We start from the raw sequence: 23,029 nt of genomic DNA on the forward strand, positions 1-23,029 counted from the left end.
GTACATGTTTTTGAACTGGAGAGCTCCCTGTATAACCGCACTCCCAGTAGGATTCCCCAACTGGAAAGAGGTGGACTGCGCAAACTGGCAAGAGGTTCCCCACAATTAGGAAACACCCCTCAGTTCTTTTGGCTGCCATTTTGCTATGGCCATTCTGGGCAGTGCCCTAGGGCAACAAAGAACCAGACCTTGTTCACCCAGCCATTTTTGCATCAAAGAGGAAAGCGGAAGTTTTATTGGAAACAATCAATTTCTGAAAAATACTCAGTATCCCCGAGGGTCTCCCTGTCTCCTGGCTTTCCCCTGGCCCTTTATCCAACCCTCAAGGTGAGCTTCTGGGATCAGGATGGCTCCGGATGAACGCGGGCACTGTGCTGGGCAAGCCAGAGTCTTAACCTGCTGCCCAGTGGTCTCCGGCTGGTTGTGGTCCCAGTGCTGGTGCTGGGTTGGGGTTGTGTTGGCTTCCGGAAGATTCTCCACACCCAAGAAACCAGGGAATGGAAGCTGAGACGGGAAGAGGCTGTTTGAGGTTCTGGGGGGCTGCCAGGGGATTCTGTGGGTGGGCTGCCACTCTGGACTGATGGTGCCTGCTGGCATGGCTCATGCTCTCTTTCCATTGTTGGTCTGGCCTGCAAGAAGAAAAAAGAAAGCCCGGTATGTTTTGGCACTGCAGGTGCAATTCTTCATTAAGTTTCTTCTTGGAGGCAGGAGCCACGAGTAGTTTTTCTTCTCGCCGCCAAAAAAAGGTCTTCAAACACGTGCACTTTTTGAAAGCTAATTACAACTTGAGACGAATTCTGCACAAAATTTACATATTTCTTTGCAAGGAAAGCGTCATTTTCTGAGCAGGAAATTGGGTTTTCTACGCAAAAAAAAATGTCAGCAAAGAAATATTATTTCCTGCAGAGAAAATACAGTTTCCTGTTTTTAAAAAAAGTTTTCAATATAAATCAACCATGTGTGAATTTTACGCAGGAGAAATTCCCAGTTACAGCATTTACTGTTCCCTCAACATTTCTCCTTGGTTCCTCAAACCGAAATGAATGGCTTCTTTTAAAATGTTACAATAATTATTATAGTAGTTGCCAAGGTGCAGCTCAAGCCAGACTCTTTCTAAAATCTTGTCTTTTTGTTTCTGGATTAACTGGCTTTAGCTGCATCTTGGCAACTACTATAATAATTATAATTATAGACTACTAGAATGTGCTTTAAATGGGGCTGCCCTTGAAGACTGGAAAGTGGCAAGGCATGGGGGCTCTCTCCAGTTTTTGCTCTGGCAACTCTAAAACCTGGGGTGGGAAACACCCTATATTGTTGCCCCACAGATCCCATCAGCCATGCCCTGGATAGCAAATTGTGATAGGAGTTACTGTTCCAAAACATCTGGCGGGCTAAAGTTGCCCACTACTTGATCTAACTACTACACCACTCTGGTTAATGACCAAGGCGTTTGCTGATGGAACTGAAATTCAGCTACATTCTGGATAGCCATCTGTTTCTCTGGACATGTTTAGCAGCATGGGTACCATTTCTCCATCAAGAAGCAGGGAACTGACCAAAGTAAGAAACTGACTGTGGACACAGAGAGATCTATCCTGCATGTAGAATTAAGTCAAGTTAGCTCTCTCTGGCTGTATCGACACTACAGAAACAATCCAGTTTGACATCCCTTTAACCGCCGTGGCTTGGTGCTATGGAATACTGGGAATCGTAGTTTTGTGAAATATTTAACTTTCTCTGTCGGAAAGCTCTGATGCCACAACAAAGTACAATTCCCAGGGTCCCATAACATGGGTGCCGAAGCTATTATTTATGCAGTGTGGAATACAGCCGTAGTGAAGTATAAATGGAGCCATAAATGGAATTATCGGAGAGGAATGTTATTTTCCAGTTGGCGCAGGCAAAAAGCAAACTGCTGCAGCCTCTCTGTGCATGTGTGTTCTTCCTCATAACTTTCCCCATCTCAACCACACTTGGACATTGCTTGGCTACCTGTGTCCCTCTTTTCAACTGAAATGTACGGTTTGCACACAGCGTCCCTTGCCACCTACCTGCTTATTCTCTCCTGCCGCCTCTGTGCTGAAACTACATACAGGCAGAGGCCCTGCCTTCTCCTCCAGGTTGGGGGGCAGTGAATGCTGGTCATGAAGCAATGGTTTCAGCTCCATCGACTTGGCCGAATCCTTGTCATCCGTTTGGGAACTGCGATGCTTCCTTTTCTGGGATGATTTCCTGCCCATAGAGGTTGCTGGCAGCGGGACTAGAGGGCTGGACCACGGCTCTGACCTTGGTGCCACTTTGGCAGTGCCAAGCTTGATGCCTGACCTGGATGGGGAGCTCCCGGCTGTGTGGGGCTTGGGAGGGAGTGCCGACTCCCTGGGATTGCCCCCCACTTCTTGGCCACTGTCTCCATGCAGCCTTGAACGCCTGCTGGACCCCTCCAGCCTCCTCCCTTCGGATGCAGGCCTGGCTCTTCCGTGAGGTTGTCCCCAAGGGGAAGCATCATGGAGGGCCACCTTAGTTTCTTTGGAGTTGTTATTGGCTTCTGCACCTCTCTTCTCTCCGACCGTCTCCAACAGGAACCCATCACACTGGACACTAGCATCCCGGCAGGTCCCTTTGCTCTCCGGGCGACCCTCGGCAGCGGGGGACTGGTACTGGGGGAACTCCGCATACGTTCGGTAGCAGGGGAAATAGCCCCTGGAGGCACTGCTTTCTTTCAGGTGGGCTTCGTCACACAGATCGTCATCCTCGGGGTCCAGAGGGCTGTTCAAAGTGCGGCCTGAACTCACAATGCCGGGGCTCGCTGTCTGCTTTTGGTCCAAACTCACAATGCCAGGGCTCGCTGTCTGCTTTCGGTCCAAACTCACAATGCCGGGGCTCGCTGTCTGCTTTCGGTCCAAACTCACAATGCCGGGGCTCGCTGTCTGCTTTCGGTCCAAACTCACAATGCCAGGGCTCGCTGTCTGCTTTCGGTCCAAACTCACAATGCCAGGACTCGCTGTCTGCTTCCAGTCCGATTCAAAGCTGTCGATCAACAAAACCTGGAAGAAAACAGATGTCCCATCGAATCATAATTCCAAGGCACCCTAAGGGCCATCTGCCCCATAAACCTAATAGGCTCCCACAACATAATAGAATTTGGATAAGTAAGGGAGCATGAGAAGATATCTCTTATGCTCCCCTACTTATATGTTCCCCTGCTTTTCTAAGTTGAGAATTGCATCCTTTAAAGCTAGATTCAGTAGTCTCCCATCTGCACTACTCCAAGGCAGATAGAACAAGGCTCCCATAACTGAGCACAACCTGACCATGTGGTGAAGTGAAAACAGAAACTATGGGCCTGAACAGACAGACCAAAATAACTTTGGAGGTATGTTATTTAAATATTGCATGCGTCCTAAGAGGCTGGAAGCTCCAACAAAGCTGTGCTCCAGACCTACTTTGGCCTGTGTTCGGGCCCTATCTTATGGGTCCTGTTTAAATATTTGAAGGGATGTCATATTAAGGAGGGAGCAAGCTTGTTTTCTGCTGCTCCAGAGAACAGGCCCTAGAGCAATGGATGCAAGCTACAGGAGAAGAGATTCCAGCTCAACATTAAGAGGAACATTCTGACAGTAAGGGCTGTTTGACAATGGAACACACTCCTTCCTCAGAGTGTAGTAGAGTCTCCTTCCCAGGAGGTCTTTAAACAGAGGCTGGATGGCCATCTGCCAATGGTGATGCTTTGGTTGAGATTTTCTGCATGGCAGAATGGGGTTGGACTGGATGGCCCTTGCGGTCTCTTCCAACTCTATGATTCTATTCTATGATCACTGTTTGGGTTTGGGGGTTTTTTATGTTACTGGATTCACAAAAGATATATTTATTTATGGAATGTCTGGACCACTTTGTATTTCGGAGCGAAGCAGGAAGAAAGAATGAAAAGACACAGTGAGTAAGACAGAAAATGCCTCCCTGAAAAGAAAACTCTTAAATGGAGACCGAAAAGAAAGAAGGACGGAGACATGTTGGCGCATTATGGAGAGAGATCTTGTAGTGCCTTTGAGACTAAGTGAAAGAAAGAAGTTGGAGCACATTCAGGGAAAGGCAAGAAGGATGGAAGACAAAGCATATGAGGAAAGGTTGAAGGAGCTGAGTAGGTTCAGCCTGGCGGAGAGAAGATGGAGGGGGACAGCATTGCATCGTTCTAAAATGTCAGGGGAAGCTTTGTAGAATCATGGAAGAGACCTCAAGGGCCACCCAGTCCAAACCCCTTGCCATGCAGGAAGGCACAGGCATTGTGGGTTTGTTATTCACACTATGGAACCGCATTGATGTGCATCTCTGGGAGTTCGGTTGCTTGCACGTGCTGGTGCTCAAATAAACATGGAATCGACTATGCAAATGTATCTGAAACACATTCAAGGCATGCAAAGTTTAATCTCAATTTATCCCAGCTCTATTTGCATCAGTGATTCACACTGCCAACCATGCAAATCTTTTTTTTAATAAAGTAATTTTATTGTAGAAGATCAATCATCATGATATATGATCATCCCTCTGTTTTTGTGGGGGATCCGTTCTGGACTCCCTCTCGCAAAAATGGAAACGTGCATATACAGTATTCATGCCCCATGAATATACGGGGGGGGGGGGGGGGACTAATACCAATTATCCCAGGTTAAGTGGAGGCTTTGACAGCACCCTTCAAAACTTAATCGGGTGCATTTGGGGATGTATGGGAGCAACAGAGATTCAACCCAGATTATTTTCACCGTCTGAATAGGGCCTAAAAGACATTGTTCTAGCAGCTCTTGCCATCATTATCTTGGGGCAGAAGGATCCACAGGTGCATTTAAGAGCACTGGTGGTGCAGTGGTTAAAGGCATGTATTGCAGCCACTCACTCACAAACCATAAGGTTGCGAGTTCAACACCAGCCAAGGGCTCAGGGCCCACTCAGCCTGGCATCCTTCTGAGGTTGCTAAAATGAGTACCCAGCTTCTTTGGGGCAATTTGCTTACAGTTGTAAACTGCGTAAAGACTACAATTTTTTGTGGGGTTTTTGGGCTATGTGGCCATGTTCTACAAGAGTTTATTCCTGACGTTTCGCCAGCATCTGTGTCCAAACACAAATCAAGGAACATGAGAGACACTGCAGACTGGGTCAGCCAGAAAAATCAGCAGTAGCCGGACACATTATAAACCACCCTGGGCACAAAATGCTGTTTGGAAACCCTGAAATTCTGGACCATGCCAACAACTATCAGGTCAGAATGCACAGGGGAGCCATTGAAATGCACAAACTCTTGGACAACTTCGAAGAAACCCTTAATGTGAACAAAGTTTGGCTACCAGTCCTGTAAAATAGCAAAATCAGGACTCAGCAAATGCAAATGAGAAGATGCTAATCCTCTCCTCTTTGCATATCCTCCCACCCTGAGGCCTTGCCATTCAACAACGGGACAATACACAGATTAACATGGGAATCACTTCTCCCTACCCAGGGTCACACAGTATATATATAATTCTTCTTCGTGGTCTCTGCGAATCATACAAATGGGTTTTACTGCGCCTGCGCAGTACTGTCGGAAACTTCTGGAATCACTGGGCAAAGTACACTTTGCAACAAAATGCAACTTTTTGGTGGTAACTCCGCCCATCCGTTATAAGGCCCCTGCCTTCCCGCTCTTTCCCCAGTTCCTTCTTTCCGCCGCGTTAGCTGCTGTTGGAACTTCGCTCTTTGCTCTTTTCCATTTGAATCACTGGCTATTTGACTTCGGACCGTTCTTGACCATTCTTCTTCGATTGTTCCCATATTGTACTTCGACCTCGGACTGTGTTTGACCATTCTTTTGCTGACCTCCCCATTGTACTTCGACCTCGGACCGTCTCACGCCGTCTAAGTCTCTGGAATAACGTCACCTCCATTCAAGAAGTGTGATGTTTGCGGGGGCAAGCTCCCGGTTCAGGACCCGCACTCATCCTGCTTACTCTGCCTGGGGAAAGACCACGACATGAAGGCTTGTCAACTCTGCAAGTCCATGACGTCTCAGGCAAGAAAGAACCGGGAGTCCCACTTAACCTCAGCTATTGCTCAGGGTAAGGTTCAAGGGGAGGCTTCCCGCCCGGCATCGGCCCCCTCACCTTCGACTGTCTCCCTGGTCTCCAAGCCCCGGGACAGCCCGTCCAGTGCCGTTTCCGCGCCTCCGGCTCCTGCTCAGCCTTCTTCTTCGTTGGCCCGTGGCCCGGACAAACCCAGAGCCTCTGACAAGTCCCGGCAAGTGGTCTGCGACCCAGACAGGTCCAGTACCACCGACAAGCCCTCTAAACACCCCCACAAAAAGTCGGGGTCTGAGGCCGCAGCGGCTGCTGCTCCCCCGGTCGAGGCAGCATCGGCTACAAGATCGGCTCCTGCCTCGAGATCTGGCCGGGAAGGGTCCGTCCAGTCCAAAAAGTCGGGCGACCCTACGAAAAGGGCCTCCAAGCACAGGGAGGCTTCCATCCCGGCATCTAGCTCGTCGGAACTGGGAATCGCGGGACCGAGCCACACCTCTTCTGGTTCCAGACTCCTAAGTCGGCGCTCGTGGAGTTAGAAGATAATCCTTTCTTCCCTCCAGAAACTCCCAAAAGCTCCAAGAGGAAGGCTACCATTTCCGAGCCCGTGCCAGTGACCCATAAAAAGAAGAAGTCCCATGACGGTGCTTCCAAGGACTCTTCTGCTTCGGCAAAGCCTCCCAAAAGCTCCGGCCATTCTTCGGGCTCGAAACACCGGTCTCCAACCCGACCTTCAGACCGAGTGCTTAGCACACCGGTGCCTGCATCCCGGGACTCGCCTCCTCCTTCCCGGGCCCGGGAAGAGCTTATCCAACATCCCTCACCTCGACGGATGGATAGTGAGGCAGCTCCAAGCTCCCCTGGTCTCGTTGTCATCCCGGTACAGGACTCGGACGATGAGGGCTCCGTTTCGGTTGGACGACGTTCCCCCACTCCGGTTCCACCTCCGTCTCCCAAGCATTCGTCGGAGCTCCAGTCCAACGACCCTGATGTATTCTACGATTCAGAGGCGGACAAATATTACATGGCGGTCCCCAGGGAGACAGCTCTACGCACCTTTGAGGAGGGACGCCGGCGACAGGTTCCTAGGTCAAGGTCCTCTGCTTCGCTGCCCGAACCCTCCAGACCGGAGTCAGCCAGGGTCGCTGGGAAACACACTGAACCCAGAGTCCAGGCGCCCCAGGACCCAGTGAGAGTCCAGGATCTGAGGATCCAAACTGACACTGAGTCAGACCTGGACATGCACCACCCGGAACCTGCCTCTCCTACGGATGATCTTCGGTCTTTTGCGGAGCATGTCATTAAGATGACCAGGGCCCTGGACATTCAGCTCGCCTACCCGGATGAGTTGGCGCAGGACCCAGTGGAGCGCCAGGTCCATGGGCGCGTCCCTACGCCTTCGTCCATCCCTCTTCTGCCTTCTTTGGAGATTATCCTGAAGAGGTCCTGGGAGAACCCTGCTTCGCTGACTGGGACTTCACGCAAGGTGGAATCGCTATACCGTGTTGCCCCCGCGAGCTGCGCTTGGCTGTCCACCCATCCCCGACAAAATTCCGCCATTGTGGAGGGAGCCCAAGTCGCCTCCACACACAAGCAGGCCACTTCTCCTGTGGATCGTGAGGCCCGCAAAATAGATGGCCTGGCCAAGAAAGCCTACTCAGCCACATCTCTTGCTGTCAAGGCCGTGAACTACATGGCATGTATGGGCGCGTATGTGCAGTCGCTCATGGAAGAGATCTCGCCGCTTATCCCGGACGTTCCTGATGACACGCAGAGGAAGCTCGTCGAGATAAAGGATGAGACGCATTCCATTGGGGGCTGGCTCATCACGGCGTCAAGGGATGTGACCGACTGCGCAGGTAGAGCCATGTCCGCTTCGATGGCTCTTCGCCGCCATGCCTGGCTTCAAGGATCGGATCTCAATCCGGGAGTAAAGGCAGCCATTGAGGAGATGCCCCTCGACGGTTCCGGCCTATTCCATGCAGACACGGACGACCGACTGAACCGAAAATTTAAGATGAAGGCGGCCGCCAAGAAACACGGCATGTCTTCCTCGGCTTCGGTTCCGTTCCGGAAGAAGCAGCGCCCATGGCAGCCCCAAGGTCAGTCCTTTAGGCCTGCAGGCCAGGACCGTCAATACCACCAACAAGGGCCCCAGCGTTCTAGGTACCCTTCGCAATCCTCCTCCTCCTCTGGCAGGCGTGGCGGTCCTCCTCGCTATCGGAAGGGCCGCAGGCAGGATAGCGACCAGGCCAAGAAAAGGTCTTGAAGTGTACCAGCGCACTTCGTCCCCGCTCCATTCTTTCTAAATATTCTGCAGCCCTTCTTTAACACCTGGGCTTCCATCACGACAGACTCTTGGGCACTTAACATCGTCCGTAGGGGTTACGCCCTCGAGTTCGAATCCCTCCCCCCAAAGGGGAAGTTTCTGTCAACCGTACCCTCGGACACTCTTCTTGACAAAGTGCGCTCTCTGGTAAAAAAAGGGGCCATCTCTTCAGTCCAGCAGGACGATTTGGAGGGAGCCTTCTTTTCAAGATACTTTACGGTCCCGAAGCCAGACGGCGGGATCAGACCTATCCTGGACCTCAGGCATTTGAACTCTTTTCTTCGATACCGTCATTTCCGGATGGTAACTCTGTCTTCCATTCTGCCCCTCCTTCACCAGGGACTCTGGTTTGCCACGATCGACCTCAAGGACGCCTACTTCCACATAGGAATCCGAGAGTCCCACAGGAGATTCCTCACCTTCGCCGTCGGCTCCAACGCCTATCACTACAATGTCCTCCCCTTCGGTTTGGCCACGGCTCCAAGAGTCTTCACGAAGTGCATGGCACCGGTGGTAGCCTATCTCCATCAAAGGGGCTACAGAGTCTTCCCTTATCTAGACGACTGGCTCCTGGCAGCCGACTCAGAGGCCGACCTCCTGGACTCCATCGACTTCACGTTGATGATGCTCAGATCCTTGGGACTAGTAGTAAACCTAGAAAAGTCTCGCCTCAATCCCTCCAGACAAGTGCGTTTCATCGGGGCGGTCCTCGACTCCGACTCTTGCATCGCATACCTCCCTCGGGACCGTTTCCTAGCACTAAAGTCCTCAATCAGACCGCTCGTGACACACAGGCGGATCAGGGCCAGGGATGTCCAGGTGGCTCTGGGCCACATGGCTTCGACCACCTTCGTGACACCATGGGCAAGACTCCGGCTTCGTCCTCTCCAAAGGTGGTTCCTCTCGGTATTCAACCCGGCATCAGACCCTCCCCTCAGGTGGCTCACGATCCCGAGGCCCGTCGCAGCTTCCCTCAAGTGGTGGCAAGATTCCCAAAACGTCTGCGCAAGCTTGTCTTTTTGCCTGCCTCAGCTGACGACGGACGCGTCCCTGGAGGGTTGGGGAGCTCACCTTCTCGACCTCAGCGTGAGGGGAAAGTGGTCGGTAGACAAAAAGTACCTCCACATCAACGCACTAGAGATGCTGGCAGTAGAAAAGGCCTTGAGAGCCTTCGAAGGGACTGTGACCGGCAAGGTAGTCCTTCTCAGAACGGACAATACAATGGTGCTCTACTATATCAACAAGCAAGGGGGCACCAAGTCAAATACGTTGCTGGACATCACCCTTCGAATCTGGGATTGGTGCATTCCGAGGAATGTCCTGCTTCAAGCGGTCCACCTCCCAGGCGAAGAAAACGACCTATAGCAGACCAGCTCAGCAGGACGTCGTCGGTCTCTCACGAGTGGAGGCTCCATCCAGAGACAGTGTCCGAGATCTTTGATCGATGGGGGACCCCTTCGATCGAACTCTTCGCAACCGACGACAACACACACTGTCCCCAGTTCTGTTCCAGAACGCGCAGCAGGAACTCCCTCGGAGACGCGTTCGCCTTCCGCTGGCCAGGGGACATGCTCTACGCATTCCCCCCATTCCCGCTGATTGTCCGGGTGGTGGCCAAGTTGACCACAGACCGCTCGGATGCGATTCTCGTCACTCCATGGTGGCCCAGACCGCCGTGGTTTCCGTCGCTGCTGCATCTGTCGAGGAGAACCTGGCTCCGCATCGAACCCCGTCCAGACCTGCTCACGATCCAGGACGGAAGGGTTCGTCATCCAGACATCGATCACCTTCCACTAGTGGCTTGGAGGCTCCTTCCTTAGCAGTCATGCCAGACTCGGTACGGAGGGTAATCCTGGCTGCTCAAAGGCCTTCAACTCGCAGGTCATATGCCTGCAAGTGGAAGCGTTTTTTGCAGTTCCTGGCAGAGAGGGACCTCGCTCCGGACCAGGTCTCAACTCCGGTGCTGCTGGAATTCCTCATGGCACTGCTGGAGGCCGGACTCAGTTTGACATCCATTAAGTGCTATTTGTCTGCAATTTGCTCCCACTTCCAGTTTGAGGGCAGGCCCTCCTTTTTCAGGGACCCCTTAGTGAAGGGTTTCTTAAAGGGTTGTGGGAACCTTTATCCCCCGGTTTCAGTACCGACTCCGGCTTGGAGCTTGGACATTGTGCTGGCAGCTCTACAGTCCAAGCCTTTTGAACCGATGGCCACTACAGGCTTGAGACTTTTAACCTGGAAGACCGCCTTCCTTGTGGCCATCACGTCTGCCCGCCGTGCGGGCGAACTGTGTGCCTTACGGAGGGACCAACCCTTCTTAAGATTTCATAGGGACAGGGTGGTCCTCTGTACCAACATCACCTTCTTGCCAAAGGTAGTGTCGGCCTTTCACTTGTGTCAGGACATTGTGTTGCCTACCCTGGCCTCGAACCCGGTAACAGAGGTCGAACGGACTATGCATATGCTGGACGTTAGGAGGGCCTTGGCCTTCTACTTGGACAGAACGTCGGGTTCGAGCCGATCCGAGAGACTGTTCCAGTGCTACTCGGAACCGAAGAGGGGCCTGCCCGTATCGCCGCAGAGGTTCTCAAAATGGGTGGCTGAGACCATCCACCTCTGCTATGAACTGTTGGGCAGACCTCTCCCCACCAGGGTACGGTCTCATTCAACCAGGGCGGTAGCTGCATCCTCTGCCTTTTTGACGGGGGTCCCCTTGGAGGATGTGTGCAAAGCTGCGGTTTGGTCCCAGCCAATGACATTTATTAAACATTACAGGCCGGACACCAGGGCCAAACGGGACGCAGCGTTTGGAAGGGCTGTATTGGTTTCAGGGCTACATTAATGTGTATTAATGTATGTTGTAATACTGATACTAAGCGAGTGCAAATGTTTACCTTGGTCCACCTTATGCATTCTGACTTTGGCAACTCCCTTCCATCATGCAGGGTTTGACTGTATGCATTGATGTTTCAGCATCTAAGATTTGACTGGATGCATTGCTGGGTTATATTTATAAAATTCCCTGTCCAGTATACATTATTGCTGATGCAGAGCTATCATGCAAGTTGACTCTATGCATTACTGCACTGGTCTCAAGCAATTTTCTAGTTATGCATTGTTACTGTTGCATTGTTATGTCGCATATTATGCGGGCTGTGGGTTATTTCAGAAATAACTGATCACGTGTCCATTGAATTAATATCTTTATTGTGATCAATAAACCACAATGTTTGAACCACTCCTGGTTTCATGACACTCCCTCCGCCACTTGCTTAAGCTTGTCAGTCTAAACCCATTTGTATGATTCGCAGAGACCACGAAGAAGAAGGACAGGTTGCATACCTGTAACGGTATTTCTTCGAGTGGTCATCTACGAATACATACAAATCCCGCCCATCCTCCCCTCAGTGTCCTGCTCTTGGTTGGCTCATTACAAGTCGCTTACGCGGCGAAAAGGTTTGGAACTGGGGAAAGAGCGGGAAGGCACGGGCCTTATAACGGATGGGCGGAGTTACCGCCAAAAAGTTGCATTTTGTTGCAAAGTGTACTTTGCCCAGTGATTCCAGAAGTTTCCGACAGTACTGCGCAGGCGCAGTAAAACCCATTTGTATGTATTCGCAGATGACCACTCGAAGAAATACCGTTACAGGTATGCAACCTGTCCATACCCACTCTCTTACATGCCAGCATTCTCTGAAGATGCCAGCCACAGATGCTGGCGAAACGTCAGGAATAAATTCTTCTAGAACATGGCCACATGGCCCGAAAAACCCACCCAAAAACTATGGATGCTGGCCATGAAAACCTTCGACTTTACATCGCTTAGAGATTGCTTAGGCGTTATGAAGTGGTATATAAATGAAGCTGCTATTGCGATTGCAATTGCTATTTCCTTACCTCATTCACTCTGGGTTCCAGGTGTTCCTTGGTGTTGTCTCCAGGTGGGGGCCAAAGTCCATCCTGCGCATGACACACTGGGCTCTTGGTGAGTGACTCTTGGCTGTCCATTTCCCCAGGGGCCTGGCCAGCACCCACATAGTGTTGCGTTCCCTCTTTCTTTTCCTTCTCCTGCAGCAGGAGGAGAAAACGTGACACCACTTGGAGAATATGTTGACAGAGCTTAGAAAATACTAATTGTTAAAACAATAGGTTGCCCATTGTTGGTTACAATCTCAGCAATGGTTTGGAAAGGTTCTCCCAGAGCTCTGTGCCAGGCATCTCTGGGCAAGGCAGGCAGAGAGTGGAAGTAATTCATTAACAAGCAACAGGTTACTTGCCATTCATTCTATATTTTTGCAATAACTAAGGGTCCAAACAGACAGGCCAAAATAAAGGTGTTTTGGGACATTTTGGAGGTATGCTGTTTAAATGACACTCGCATCTTAAGAGGCCAGAAGCTGCGCCAAAGCTGCGCTCCAGTCCTTAGTACCAGAGCATGGCTTTGGTGTGGCTTCTGGCCTCTTAGGAAATATGCCTCCAAAGTAACCCGAAGCAGCTTTATTTTGGCCTGTCTGTTCAGGCCAAATGTCAGAGAGGTTGGGAAAAGTTCCCTTTTTGGATGACAGTCCCCAGTTTCCCAGAACTGGTTGAAGGGTTCAGGGAACCATAGGGTGCATCTGCACTGTATAAATAACGCAGTCTGACACCACTTCGCTGTGGTTCCATTTTATGGAATCCCGGGATTTGGAGTTGTACAAGGTCTTGAGGCTTCTCTGCTAATGAATGCTGGTAGCTCATCAAACTACAAATCTTAGGATTCTGTAGCATGGAGCCATGGCAGTTAAAGTGGTGTCAAACTGGATTATTTATACAGTGCAGATGCACCCATAATCCTCTTGTGCGTCCCAAGTAGATTGGAACCATTGAATAAATTATAAGATTTATCACTGTACAAATGTATCTTCAACTGTCCCAATTTAGCAGGAGCAGTCCCTATTAATCTTCTGCTCTCCCCACTTTTTCAGCTGCTTTTAAAATGTCCCAGTTTCTTTTCCTTCCTTTGACTTTCCTCCTTTGTCCTCAGCTTATTTCAATTGCTGCAAACTGAGTTCAAAGTGCCAAAGGTGCTTGGACTCCATTAACTGAACAGGAGGGAAAGGAGAGAAGAGGGCAGAGTCTTGCCCTTCCTGGGTGGCTCTGGAAAAAGCAAAATGCTGCAACCTCTCCTGGGTTGTGTGTTATTCCTCATTCATAAACATTACCATCTTGACCACACACTGATGTTGCTTAGCATATGTGTGCTAGTTGTGCCATACCCTCCAATGGTCCCAATTTGGCAGGGAAAATCCCAATTAATCTTCTCCTGTCCCACTTATTCAGCTGCTTTTAAAATGTCCCGGTTTCTCGCTCGTCCCACTTTCCTCCTCTGTCTTAAGTTTACTTTAGTTGCTGCAAACTGAATTCAAAGTGCAAAAGTAGTTTTCCCCTCCATTAGCTCAGCTGGATAATAAATTTCAGCTTTATGTGCCTTTCCCAGAAGGTTCAGGCAAAAGCAAACTGCTGCACCGTCTCCTAGTTTGCCGGTTCTTCCTCATTCATAACTTCTGACCTTTTGACCAGACTCTGAATTTGCCTGGCCATACATGTGTCCCAGTTTTTGGTAGTGAAACATTGAGGGGTATGCATGCAGAAATTGATTGAATGGATCTACTCTAGTTAAGTACATAGAGAACCAGCATGGCGTAGTGGTTTAAGTATCCTCTGGGGTGTTAGCTATTCCTCCTAATTTGGTGTCATCTGCAAATTAGATAAGTATGACCCCAATTCTGTCACCCAAGTCATTGATACAAGATGTTGAATAGCCCTGGGCTCAGGACAGAGCCCTGTGGGACCCCAGTGAGTAATGTGCCAAGATTGCATAATCAGAATGCAAATGAATAACATGCATAGTTACAATAATATGCATCATACAGAAATGAAGCATCCAGATGTGAGAGACTGGAATATGGCAACCCTGCCTGTGCTCCCTACTCATGGCACTGCACCTACCCTTTTAAAATCAAACAACTTTGTGGAGGGTGCTTTGAGATGTTTCTGGTTTTCTTTGGCTTCTTCCATCAGAGGGCTCTCCGGTGCCAGCCCTGCCGTTTCCTCTCTGGCAAACTTAACATCTCCATGGTGGCTACCTTCGCTTTCAGAAGGCAACTGTTGGTATAAAAATGACATGCAAGCCAGCCATGGTGGGAAGAAGGGAAAATTGGGAGAAAGACCCATAGCCAACTGCAAAGGGAAGGGAAATGGAAGCTGGAGTGGCTGGATTGTTCCAATCCCCAGTCTGGCATTTGCAGATTGACCTTTCCTACACCCTTAAAACCAGAGCTGGTAAAGTTCCTCTATATGTTTACCACCCATATATCCTCTGCTATTATTCCCAAATCCTTTGCAATTTCAGAGGATTCGTGGGAGAAAGTAGATAAATTTGGCTTGATTCACCACCGCTTATACTTGCCGCACTGGGACCCTCGGCCCTCCTTTGTTTCCCCCTGTACCTCCGTGACTTCTTCCAAATCTGCCAAATAGAGGCTGTCTTCTTGGGACTTGTTCTCTAGGCTTGGAGGGCTGGCTGACCTGATGTCTCTTTGGGGAACCAGGTGTTTCTTTCCAGGTGGGGTCTTTTTGCACACATCCTCGGAATCACCAATGTAGGTTTCGGGGAACTAGTCCGGGGACAAAGAAAGAAGGAAAGGGGAAATCAGACCTGGTCAGAGGTCTGGGACAAAAAGACATGGGCAAAAAGTAGGGAGAGAAGCATGCCCAAAACTAAAAGCATAGAACCACAGGGCTGGAAGGGACTACAAGGGCTTTTCTAGTCTATCTAACCTCTATTCCATTCGAGTCCTGTCCAGCTCTACATTTCTATTATATTCCAGGGCTGCATCAGAACTGCAGAAATAATCCAGGTTGAGACTGCTTTGATGGCCATGGCTTCATGCAATGGAATTCGGGGAAGTGTAGTTTGTTGTAGTGCCAAAACAAGCTACACTTCATAGTTTTTTCAGGCTATGTGGCTGTGTTCTAGAAGAGTTTATTCTTGACATTTCGCCAGAATCTGTGGCTGGCATCTTTAGAGAATACCCAACTCTCTTCCATATCAGCATTCGGAGGCGGCGCAGCAGCAGCGAGGGAGAGAGAGGCAACGTCTTTGGGGCTGGGCAGGCCCCTGGAGTATCCCCCCTCCCACCTGGCAGAGAGTGTGTGGTGAAATTACTGATATGGGCAATAAAAAACGTTCTAGAACAAGCCCTGATACAAACAAGCAGAACAAAGCTTCCAAACAGCTTAGAATTGATGACTTACTTGTTAATGAGGAAACTGCGAGTACTCCATCTAAATTGGCAAACACAAACTTAGAATTTTCAATTCCAACTGCTAACAACTTTCTTGTGTTGGGGCAAGAAAATGAGCTTTTATCTGAACTTTTAGTATCTTCAGGGAGTGAACCGGCTAATATTGGTGGAGGGGTGTCCCTGGAACTAAATGAGTCTGTATGGGAGAAACTGCCAGATACTGAGAAGGAACAACTCACAAAGCAAAACAAGTTAAATCCACTGGATTTTGTGACAAAACAATGCCTCTTAACAGCTCATACTGTCATTTCAATTTATGAGCGCTTAGGGAAAATTGTTAATCAGGTAGAGCTTCTCAAACACTCCTTTGAGACTTTTATGCAGAAGCAATTAGTGGCAAAAGAGAATCTAGATTATGTCAATAGAGAAATACCCTGTAAAGCGAGGATTTCCACTATCAATAACCCCAGAGGCAATCTTCCAGCAACTTTTAAGGAGATGGGGGAAAGAAACCACGGTAGGGTTTTACAAGTAAACCAAGTTATGTTGCAAATTGCCTACAACAGTATAAACAACGGCAGATGGAGATCCAAGAGAATTATTAGATCCTCGCTGAGCCAACTCCTACAGGTGCCCTTCTACGATATTGATATCCTTGATGTGGAATGGCTTCCTAATACATCAACTTATAAACGAATCTTGTTAACTTTTGAACAATCTACAATTCCTCTCATGTTGTTGAAAATGAAACCTTTTTTATTCAAATTCCAAATAATTCCAGCACAGGTTTTTCGGGATCAAATTATATCTCCTCTGTTCCCTAATAAGCATGATAGTGGGGGGCTTGCAGATCAAAGTAATGCCCACTTGACAATTCCTAAAGGAATCCCTAAAGGGACCTTGAGTAAGACCACACCGAAGCCCAATTCAGTTAAAACCTCCAACAGTACGGCAGAGAGGCAACCCACAGAGAAACTGGCCACAGATTTAAGTGATTTAATAATTAATATAGAACAACATGATATTACATCCAGAGTGGACGATCTTAAAAATATGCTGCTTACTACAAAGGATTTGGCCATACCACTGTGGAACTCAATAACTACCGCTGAGGCCCACGATCTGGAGAGGGCTTTAGATATGAATTCTATTGATGCTCTCTTATCAATGAATAAAAAGGACCTTACAACTATAATTCCAGTACAACCTTTGGAACCTAAGAGAGTTAATACTGTACCCTCCCCGCATGAAGCATCTAACAAACAAAAGGGTCCAGTTCAAACAGAACTCTTGAACATTGTTGATGACATGGACTTTACATCAGCCTGACAACTAAGCTTACTAAATTGGAATATCATGGGCTGGGGAAATAAGTTCCATGATGCAGACTTTGCAAATTACCTCCAAACTTTTAAAATTCTATGTTTACAAGAGACATGGGCCCTTGAAACTAATTTGCCATCTCTTTATGGATTTCAAGCATTTTCTGTTCCCGCAGCTAAAAGTTGTACAAGAGGCCGTGGTAGTGGTGGTCTTACAATATTTATATCGGTTGATTTGCAGGCAGAGATTCAACCAATAACTAGTGCTTTTCCACATTGTATACAAGTGCTAGGTATCAAGAGCATGGATTTTGGTTTCTTAATTTGTATAAATGTTTACTTCCCCCCTAACTTAGCAAAGAACGTTGGTCCTAATAATATTTGGGATAGTTTATCTGAAACCATATTTTCCTTAGAGAGCCAATATCCCTCTACAAGGCTTTTACTTTGTGGAGATTTTAATGCTAGAATCGGAAATGACTCAAGGCAGGTGGAGAGTACTAACCAAGGATCAATTGCTTATACTGCACCAGTTCCTAGGGTCTCAAAGGATATAATTACCAACAAAGCGGGCTCTAAACTTATAGAAATTCTTTCTTTGCATGGCTTGCTGTGCCTTAATGGAACCCATTATGATCTGACATCGGGTCCATATACGTATGTTACCAACAGGGGAACAAGTACAATAGATTACATAATAGTATCTGCAAATCTGGTTCCTGATATTCGTAGATTTGAAGTTATTAGTCGTGTTGAAAGTGATCATTTCCCTTTGTCATTATTATTTAATACTGGGTCATTTCATCTCCCTGGTACTCCCCAAAATCTAAATTTAAACTTAAATTTAAATGGAATTCATATCAGGGAACGGAGAATACGGTGGTCAATTAATCTGGGTAGCTCAGTCCATCAGATGCTGGAGAGTATTACTTTTAAGTCCCTACAATCAGCTATTTTAAATTCCACTTCAGATATTCTACATACTTTTCAAACTATCATTCAAATGCTTAGGCCCAAGTTGGTGAGTAACAAACAATTTAATCCCAACACGGTAGCAACTAACAGATGGTTTGATTTTGAATGTCAAAGTGCTCGGAAAGCACTGATGAAGTGCTCTCGGCAGGCACTTAGAAACAACGACAATATCTCTCCTGAAATCTTAGCCTCTATGCGGTCAGCCTATAAGGCACTTTTAAAACACAAAAAAGATGAATATATTAGAACGCAATGGAAACAACTAGCGCAAGCGGTTACAGAAAAAAATGAGAAACAGTTTTGGGATATTACTGCCTCTAGCATGAATAGGATTAGACCGGTTATTGTGGGGCATATTACATCACAACAATGGTATAGCCACTTTAGTAAGCTCTATGGAGCTACAAATGCAGAGCATCACTCTCCTTCTGTTTTAAAAAATACCTATCTGCCTCAATGGCCCCCAGTTTCAGAATCTGAGATAAAAAAGCTGATTGCAGCTCTGGCATTGAATAAAGCCCCAGGAGAAAATATGATGCCCCCAGAAATATACAAAAATTTTTCTGAATGGTAGGCTCCAATATTAGCTAAGGTATTTACCCAAATTAATAATACCGGGATAACTCCAGTAGGCTGGAAACAGAGTGTAGTCGTCCCCATATATAAGAAGGGAGATAGGCAAGATCCTAATAACTATCGGCCCATAAGTCTGCTGGACGTGGATTCTAAGTTATACAGTAGATATTTATTAAACAGGTTGGAGGATTGGGAATTTAATAACCAGATTATTTATCCTGAACAAGCTGGATTCAGGGAAGGCCAGAGTACTATTGACCACTGTTTGACTCTTTATTATTTAGCCCAGAAAGGAATCGAAGGCCCTACAAAACATCTATTTGTTGCCTTCATTGATCTAGCAGCAGCCTTTGACTCAATTGACAGAAACTTGTTATGGCTTAAATTGGCCAATACCAATATAGACAATCGCTTATTGTTTCTGATTAAGGAACTTTATACCAATACAACAGCAAGGATTAGAGTTGGTACTTCTGGCTCACTAACTGATCCCATTCCCACAAATAAAGGAGTTAAACAAGGATGCCTTTTGGCACCAACACTTTTTAATTTATTTTTGAATAATATTATCCCAGTACTTTCTGGCCCAGAATTCTTCCCGCCTACACTTGGATCTAAAAAGATCTCTATTTTGTTATATGCCGATGACATGGTTTTAATCTCACTTACACGTATAGGTCTGAGAAGGTTACTTTCCAAGTTAGAGGCATTTTGTTCCAAGGAAAAGCTTGTTATTAACTATAATAAAACAAAGGTAATGGTTTTTGGGAAAAGACACACTGATTTTCGTTGTTCTATTAATGGTCATCAGATTGAGCAATGCAGAGAATTTAAGTATCTTGGCATTTACTTCACAGAAAACCTTTCTTGGAAGCCCCATATAGAAGCTAGTAGAGCAGTAGCTGTGAGATTAATTTGAGCAATCCTTAGATTCTATAATCAGGCAGGGGGCCACTTAGTTGCGCCTGCTGTTAAAATATTCCAGAGTAAAGTTATAACCCACATTCTTTATGGCGCTGCCGTGTGGGGTTGGGATGATTCCCAACTGGCCAAACTGGAGGCCATCCAGAATATGTTTCTTAGGAAGTTGCTCCTACTCCCACCTGGCACGCCTGCAGCCTTGGTTCGGGCTGAGGTTGGCCTTCCTTCTATTAGAGCTCGTATTCATTTTACTTTATTTAATTATTGGAGATCTGTAAAAGATTCTACGGTTAAGGTCTTTCCTAAGTTGTGCTTTCATTATTTACCAAGCTGTAAAGTTTGGAGCTCAAGATACCAGAGGCTGCTTGAAACATATCCTGCTCTAATTGAAAATCCTTCCAGTTGGAATTCAAGAGAGAAACTCCGTGAATATATTTTTAACCAAGATGTGCATCTGGATAGACTGACTATTAATAACTCGAAATTTTCTAAATGGTTTAGATTATATAAATTGGACCATCAGATGGCTGTTTATTTAGGGAATCTTACATTTTTAAAGCTTAGACAGGCTTTTACATCTCTCCGCTTCCAAACAATGCCCTCAGCTATGATTGATGGTAGATATTCACATACACCTAAGGATTCCCGTTTATGTATTTGTGGAGCCTCAGAAATTGAGGATTTACCTCATTATTTGTTTTCTTGCTCACTATATACTGGTCCAAGAACTAAATTTATGGGATCTATTCTGTCCAATTTACAGTCTAATACCATTTCCGAAAAAATTTATTTTCTCTTGTCTGATATCGATTCTAAGGTAACCTATAAGGTTTCACTGTTTGCTTCAGCAGCAATTAAAATTCGGGCAAGGGTAATAGCAGACATCGCAGTTGATTGCCAGGGGCATGATCTTATCTAAACTTTGAAGCTTTTTTCTTTTTCTTTTTTCTTTTCTTCTTTTTTTAATGCTTTTAATGACTGTTAGGTGGATGATTTTACCCAAATTTTGAAGTGTTTTTTTTTTTTCCCCACTTCTTTTAATGTTGTTCTATTTAATTGATTGGAAGTATATTATGTATTATGTATTAAATCTGGATGTTATTTGAGGGGATATTTTATAATTATAAATTGCTGTTACTGGTTTTATATTTTATATTTTATCATGCGAATGGCCTTTGGCTTAAGCATTAATAATAAAGATGAGATGAGATGAGATCAGCATTCTTCAAACTACACTTCCCTGAATTCCATAGCATGAAGTCATGGCCATCAAAGTGGTCTCAAACTCTATTATTTCTGCAGTGCAGATGCAGTCTAGGATTCCTTGGAAGGGAGCCCAAGGGCCCTCTCAGGTCTTGTAAACTCAGGCCTGTGACTTTCTTTGTTTAATCTATCTGTAATGCTGTCTTCTTGTCCTGCAGCCTTCTGTTTTGCAAGACATTACTGTCTTTTCCAGTGAGTTGAAAAACACCACACTAAAGCAATCCCAGGAGATGCCAATCCAGCCTGTTTTCAAAGAAAAAACCTTCCAAAAAGGGAAATAAATACACTGGGGCCCCTTGGTATCTGCTGGGGTTTGGTTCCAGAACTGCCCCGTGGATATCAAAATCTGTGGATGCTCAAGTCCCATTAAATATAATGGCATGTTAAAACGGCATCCCTAATATAAAATGGCAAAATCAGGGTTTGCTTGAAATTTTTCAAGGCATGGACAGTTGAATAAAGAATCTGTGGAGGGTCTACTGTATAGTAGATACTTGGATAAAGAATATATGGAGGTGATGTTGAAAGCTTTCACAGCTGGCATCCATAGTTTTTTGTGGGTTTTTTGGGCTATGGGGCCATGTTCTAGAAGAGTTTATGCCTGACATTTCACCAGCATCTGAAGATGCCAGCCACAGCTGCTGGCGAAAGGTCAGGAATAAACTCTTCTAGAACATGGCCACATAGTCCAAAAAACCCTCAAAAACCATCTATGGAGGTCTTACTGTATCATAGAATTGCAGAATCCTAGAGTTGGAAAGAGTCCCCCAGAGGCTATGCAGTCCAACCCTTATCAGTGCAGCATGAGCATCCCCAGCAAGGAGACACCCAGCTTCTCTTGGTTGATCTCCAGAGAAGGAGGCCCCACCACCTTTTGGGGACATTGCTTCCGTTGCCGAATTGCTTTTGCTAACAGGTTCCTTCTAATGTTCAGTCAAAATCTACCTTTCTGTAACTTAAAACCATTAGACCTGGTCCTAACCTCTGGGGCAGCAGGGAATAGATCCATCCCTTGATCCTTGTGGCAGCCCTTGAGATATTTCAAGAGCGCCACCATCCCTTCCCTCCATCAAAATGAACATGCCCAGCTCCTTTCCTCCTAGATCTTATTCATTATCCTGGTTGTCCTTCTCTTAACCATCCCTAACTGGTCTATATCCTTTTTATTTTATTGGGGGGGGGGGGAATATATATTTGTATGAGAGCCAGTGTAGTGGTTTGCGCACTGTGACTACAACCCTGGAGTCCCTGCTTGCCCATGAAACCCACTGGGTGACCTTAAGCAAGTCACACTCTCTCAGCCTCAATGGATGGCGATGGCAAAAATAAAACCTCTGAAGAAGCTTCTTATTATGGCGCAGTGCTTTTCCTACTTGGGTAAAGTTATGCATGCTTACTGCCACATGAATCCCACTACTTCCCCTGTAGTGGTTTGTGGGCATTGGAAACCCACTGCTTGGCCATGGAAACCCACTGGGCAACCCTGGGCAAGTCACACTCTCTCAGCCTTGGAGGATGCCAATGACAAACCCCCTCTGAAGAAAGACGCCAAGAAAACCCAAAGGTAGTTTTGCTTGTCGGAAACGACCCAAAGGTCCACAGCGACCAACAAAGAAACGTCCTTACCAGTTTCCCAGCCATGAATCCCTTCCTATGTTTTTCCTATCCTTCTTCCTGCCACCGGCTGCAGACTGACTGTTTGTGCTTTCCTCTTTGTATTTTGCACTGGTGGGCTTGGGTTTTCTCCTTGTTTTTCAAGGTGCCCCCCGTCCTTGGGGTCCCCAAGGGTCAAAATCTGGCCCACCGGTGCAAAGCCATCTGCCGGGTGATCAGTTGGTGCTGCCAACTGAAACACCATCCTGAGTTCCAAAGTGACCTCACAAATGGGTTCTGGGTTCTGGATTCAGACGGAGGATCCATGGCATCACAGGCCATTGTGGGTCTTGAAGAAGCCCAGACACAGGGCTTGGAGAAGATACTTCTGGAAAATAATGTGTAACTCCTTGCAAACTCCCAAGTACACTTGGCCCTTCTTATACACTGATTTTTTTATACATGGATTCAAGCATCTACGGCTTGAAAATATTCCATAATAATAATAATAATGATAATACAAATTTGAAATATCAAACCTTGATTTTCCATTTTTTATAAGGGACACCATTTTGCTATGTTATTATATGTAATGGGACTTGAGCATCCACAGATTTTGATATCCATGGGGGTATCTTGGAACCAAACCCCAGCAGATAACAAGGGCCCACTGTAAACAGCTAAAATTCAGAATACAACTGAAATGGTATACATAAAATCAACACCACA

General features: G+C 46.9%; 2 protein-coding genes across 2 annotated transcripts; one reads left to right on the forward strand and one right to left on the reverse strand.

Annotated features, from left to right (window-relative positions):
* Positions 1-219: 219 nt before the first annotated feature.
* LOC149308498 (uncharacterized) lies at positions 220-22,536 on the reverse strand. Its single transcript, XM_089535859.1, has 6 exons — positions 22,334-22,536; positions 14,853-15,020; positions 14,353-14,508; positions 12,262-12,432; positions 2,052-3,044; positions 220-629 (listed from the first exon to the last, which is right to left on the reverse strand). Exons 1-6 carry the CDS (start codon positions 22,346-22,348, stop codon positions 342-344), a joined length of 1,791 nt encoding a protein of 596 aa, XP_089391985.1. The 5' UTR covers positions 22,349-22,536; the 3' UTR covers positions 220-341.
* Positions 17,007-20,363, forward strand: LOC149308499 (uncharacterized). The gene is made up of 2 exons (XM_089534552.1): positions 17,007-17,544; positions 20,296-20,363. The coding sequence occupies exons 1-2, from the start codon at positions 17,007-17,009 to the stop codon at positions 20,361-20,363; spliced, it is 606 nt and encodes a 201-aa protein (XP_089390678.1).
* Positions 22,537-23,029: the final 493 nt, after the last annotated feature.

This window comes from Sceloporus occidentalis, unplaced genomic scaffold, assembly GCF_023333645.1.
Source record: "Sceloporus occidentalis isolate IW3139 unplaced genomic scaffold, rSceOcc1.0.p SCAF_8, whole genome shotgun sequence".
Taxonomy (NCBI): domain Eukaryota; kingdom Metazoa; phylum Chordata; class Lepidosauria; order Squamata; family Phrynosomatidae; genus Sceloporus; species Sceloporus occidentalis.

Bases quoted from the DNA above. Each gene is read 5' to 3' on its own strand.
- LOC149308499 (XM_089534552.1), top strand. From the start codon at position 17,007: ATGGGCTGGGGAAATAAGTTCCATGATGCAGACTTTGCAAATTACCTC. The intron at 17,545-20,295 runs GCTCTAAACTTA...TTGCTTCAGCAG, and splicing joins TATAATTACCAACAAAGCGG to CAATTAAAATTCGGGCAAGG.
- LOC149308498 (XM_089535859.1), bottom strand. The intron at 12,433-14,352 runs GTAGGTGCAGTG...CTCCTGCTGCAG, and splicing joins AGTTGTTTGATTTTAAAAGG to GAGAAGGAAAAGAAAGAGGG. The intron at 630-2,051 runs GTAGGTGGCAAG...TTCTTCTTGCAG, and splicing joins CGGCAGGAGAGAATAAGCAG to GCCAGACCAACAATGGAAAG.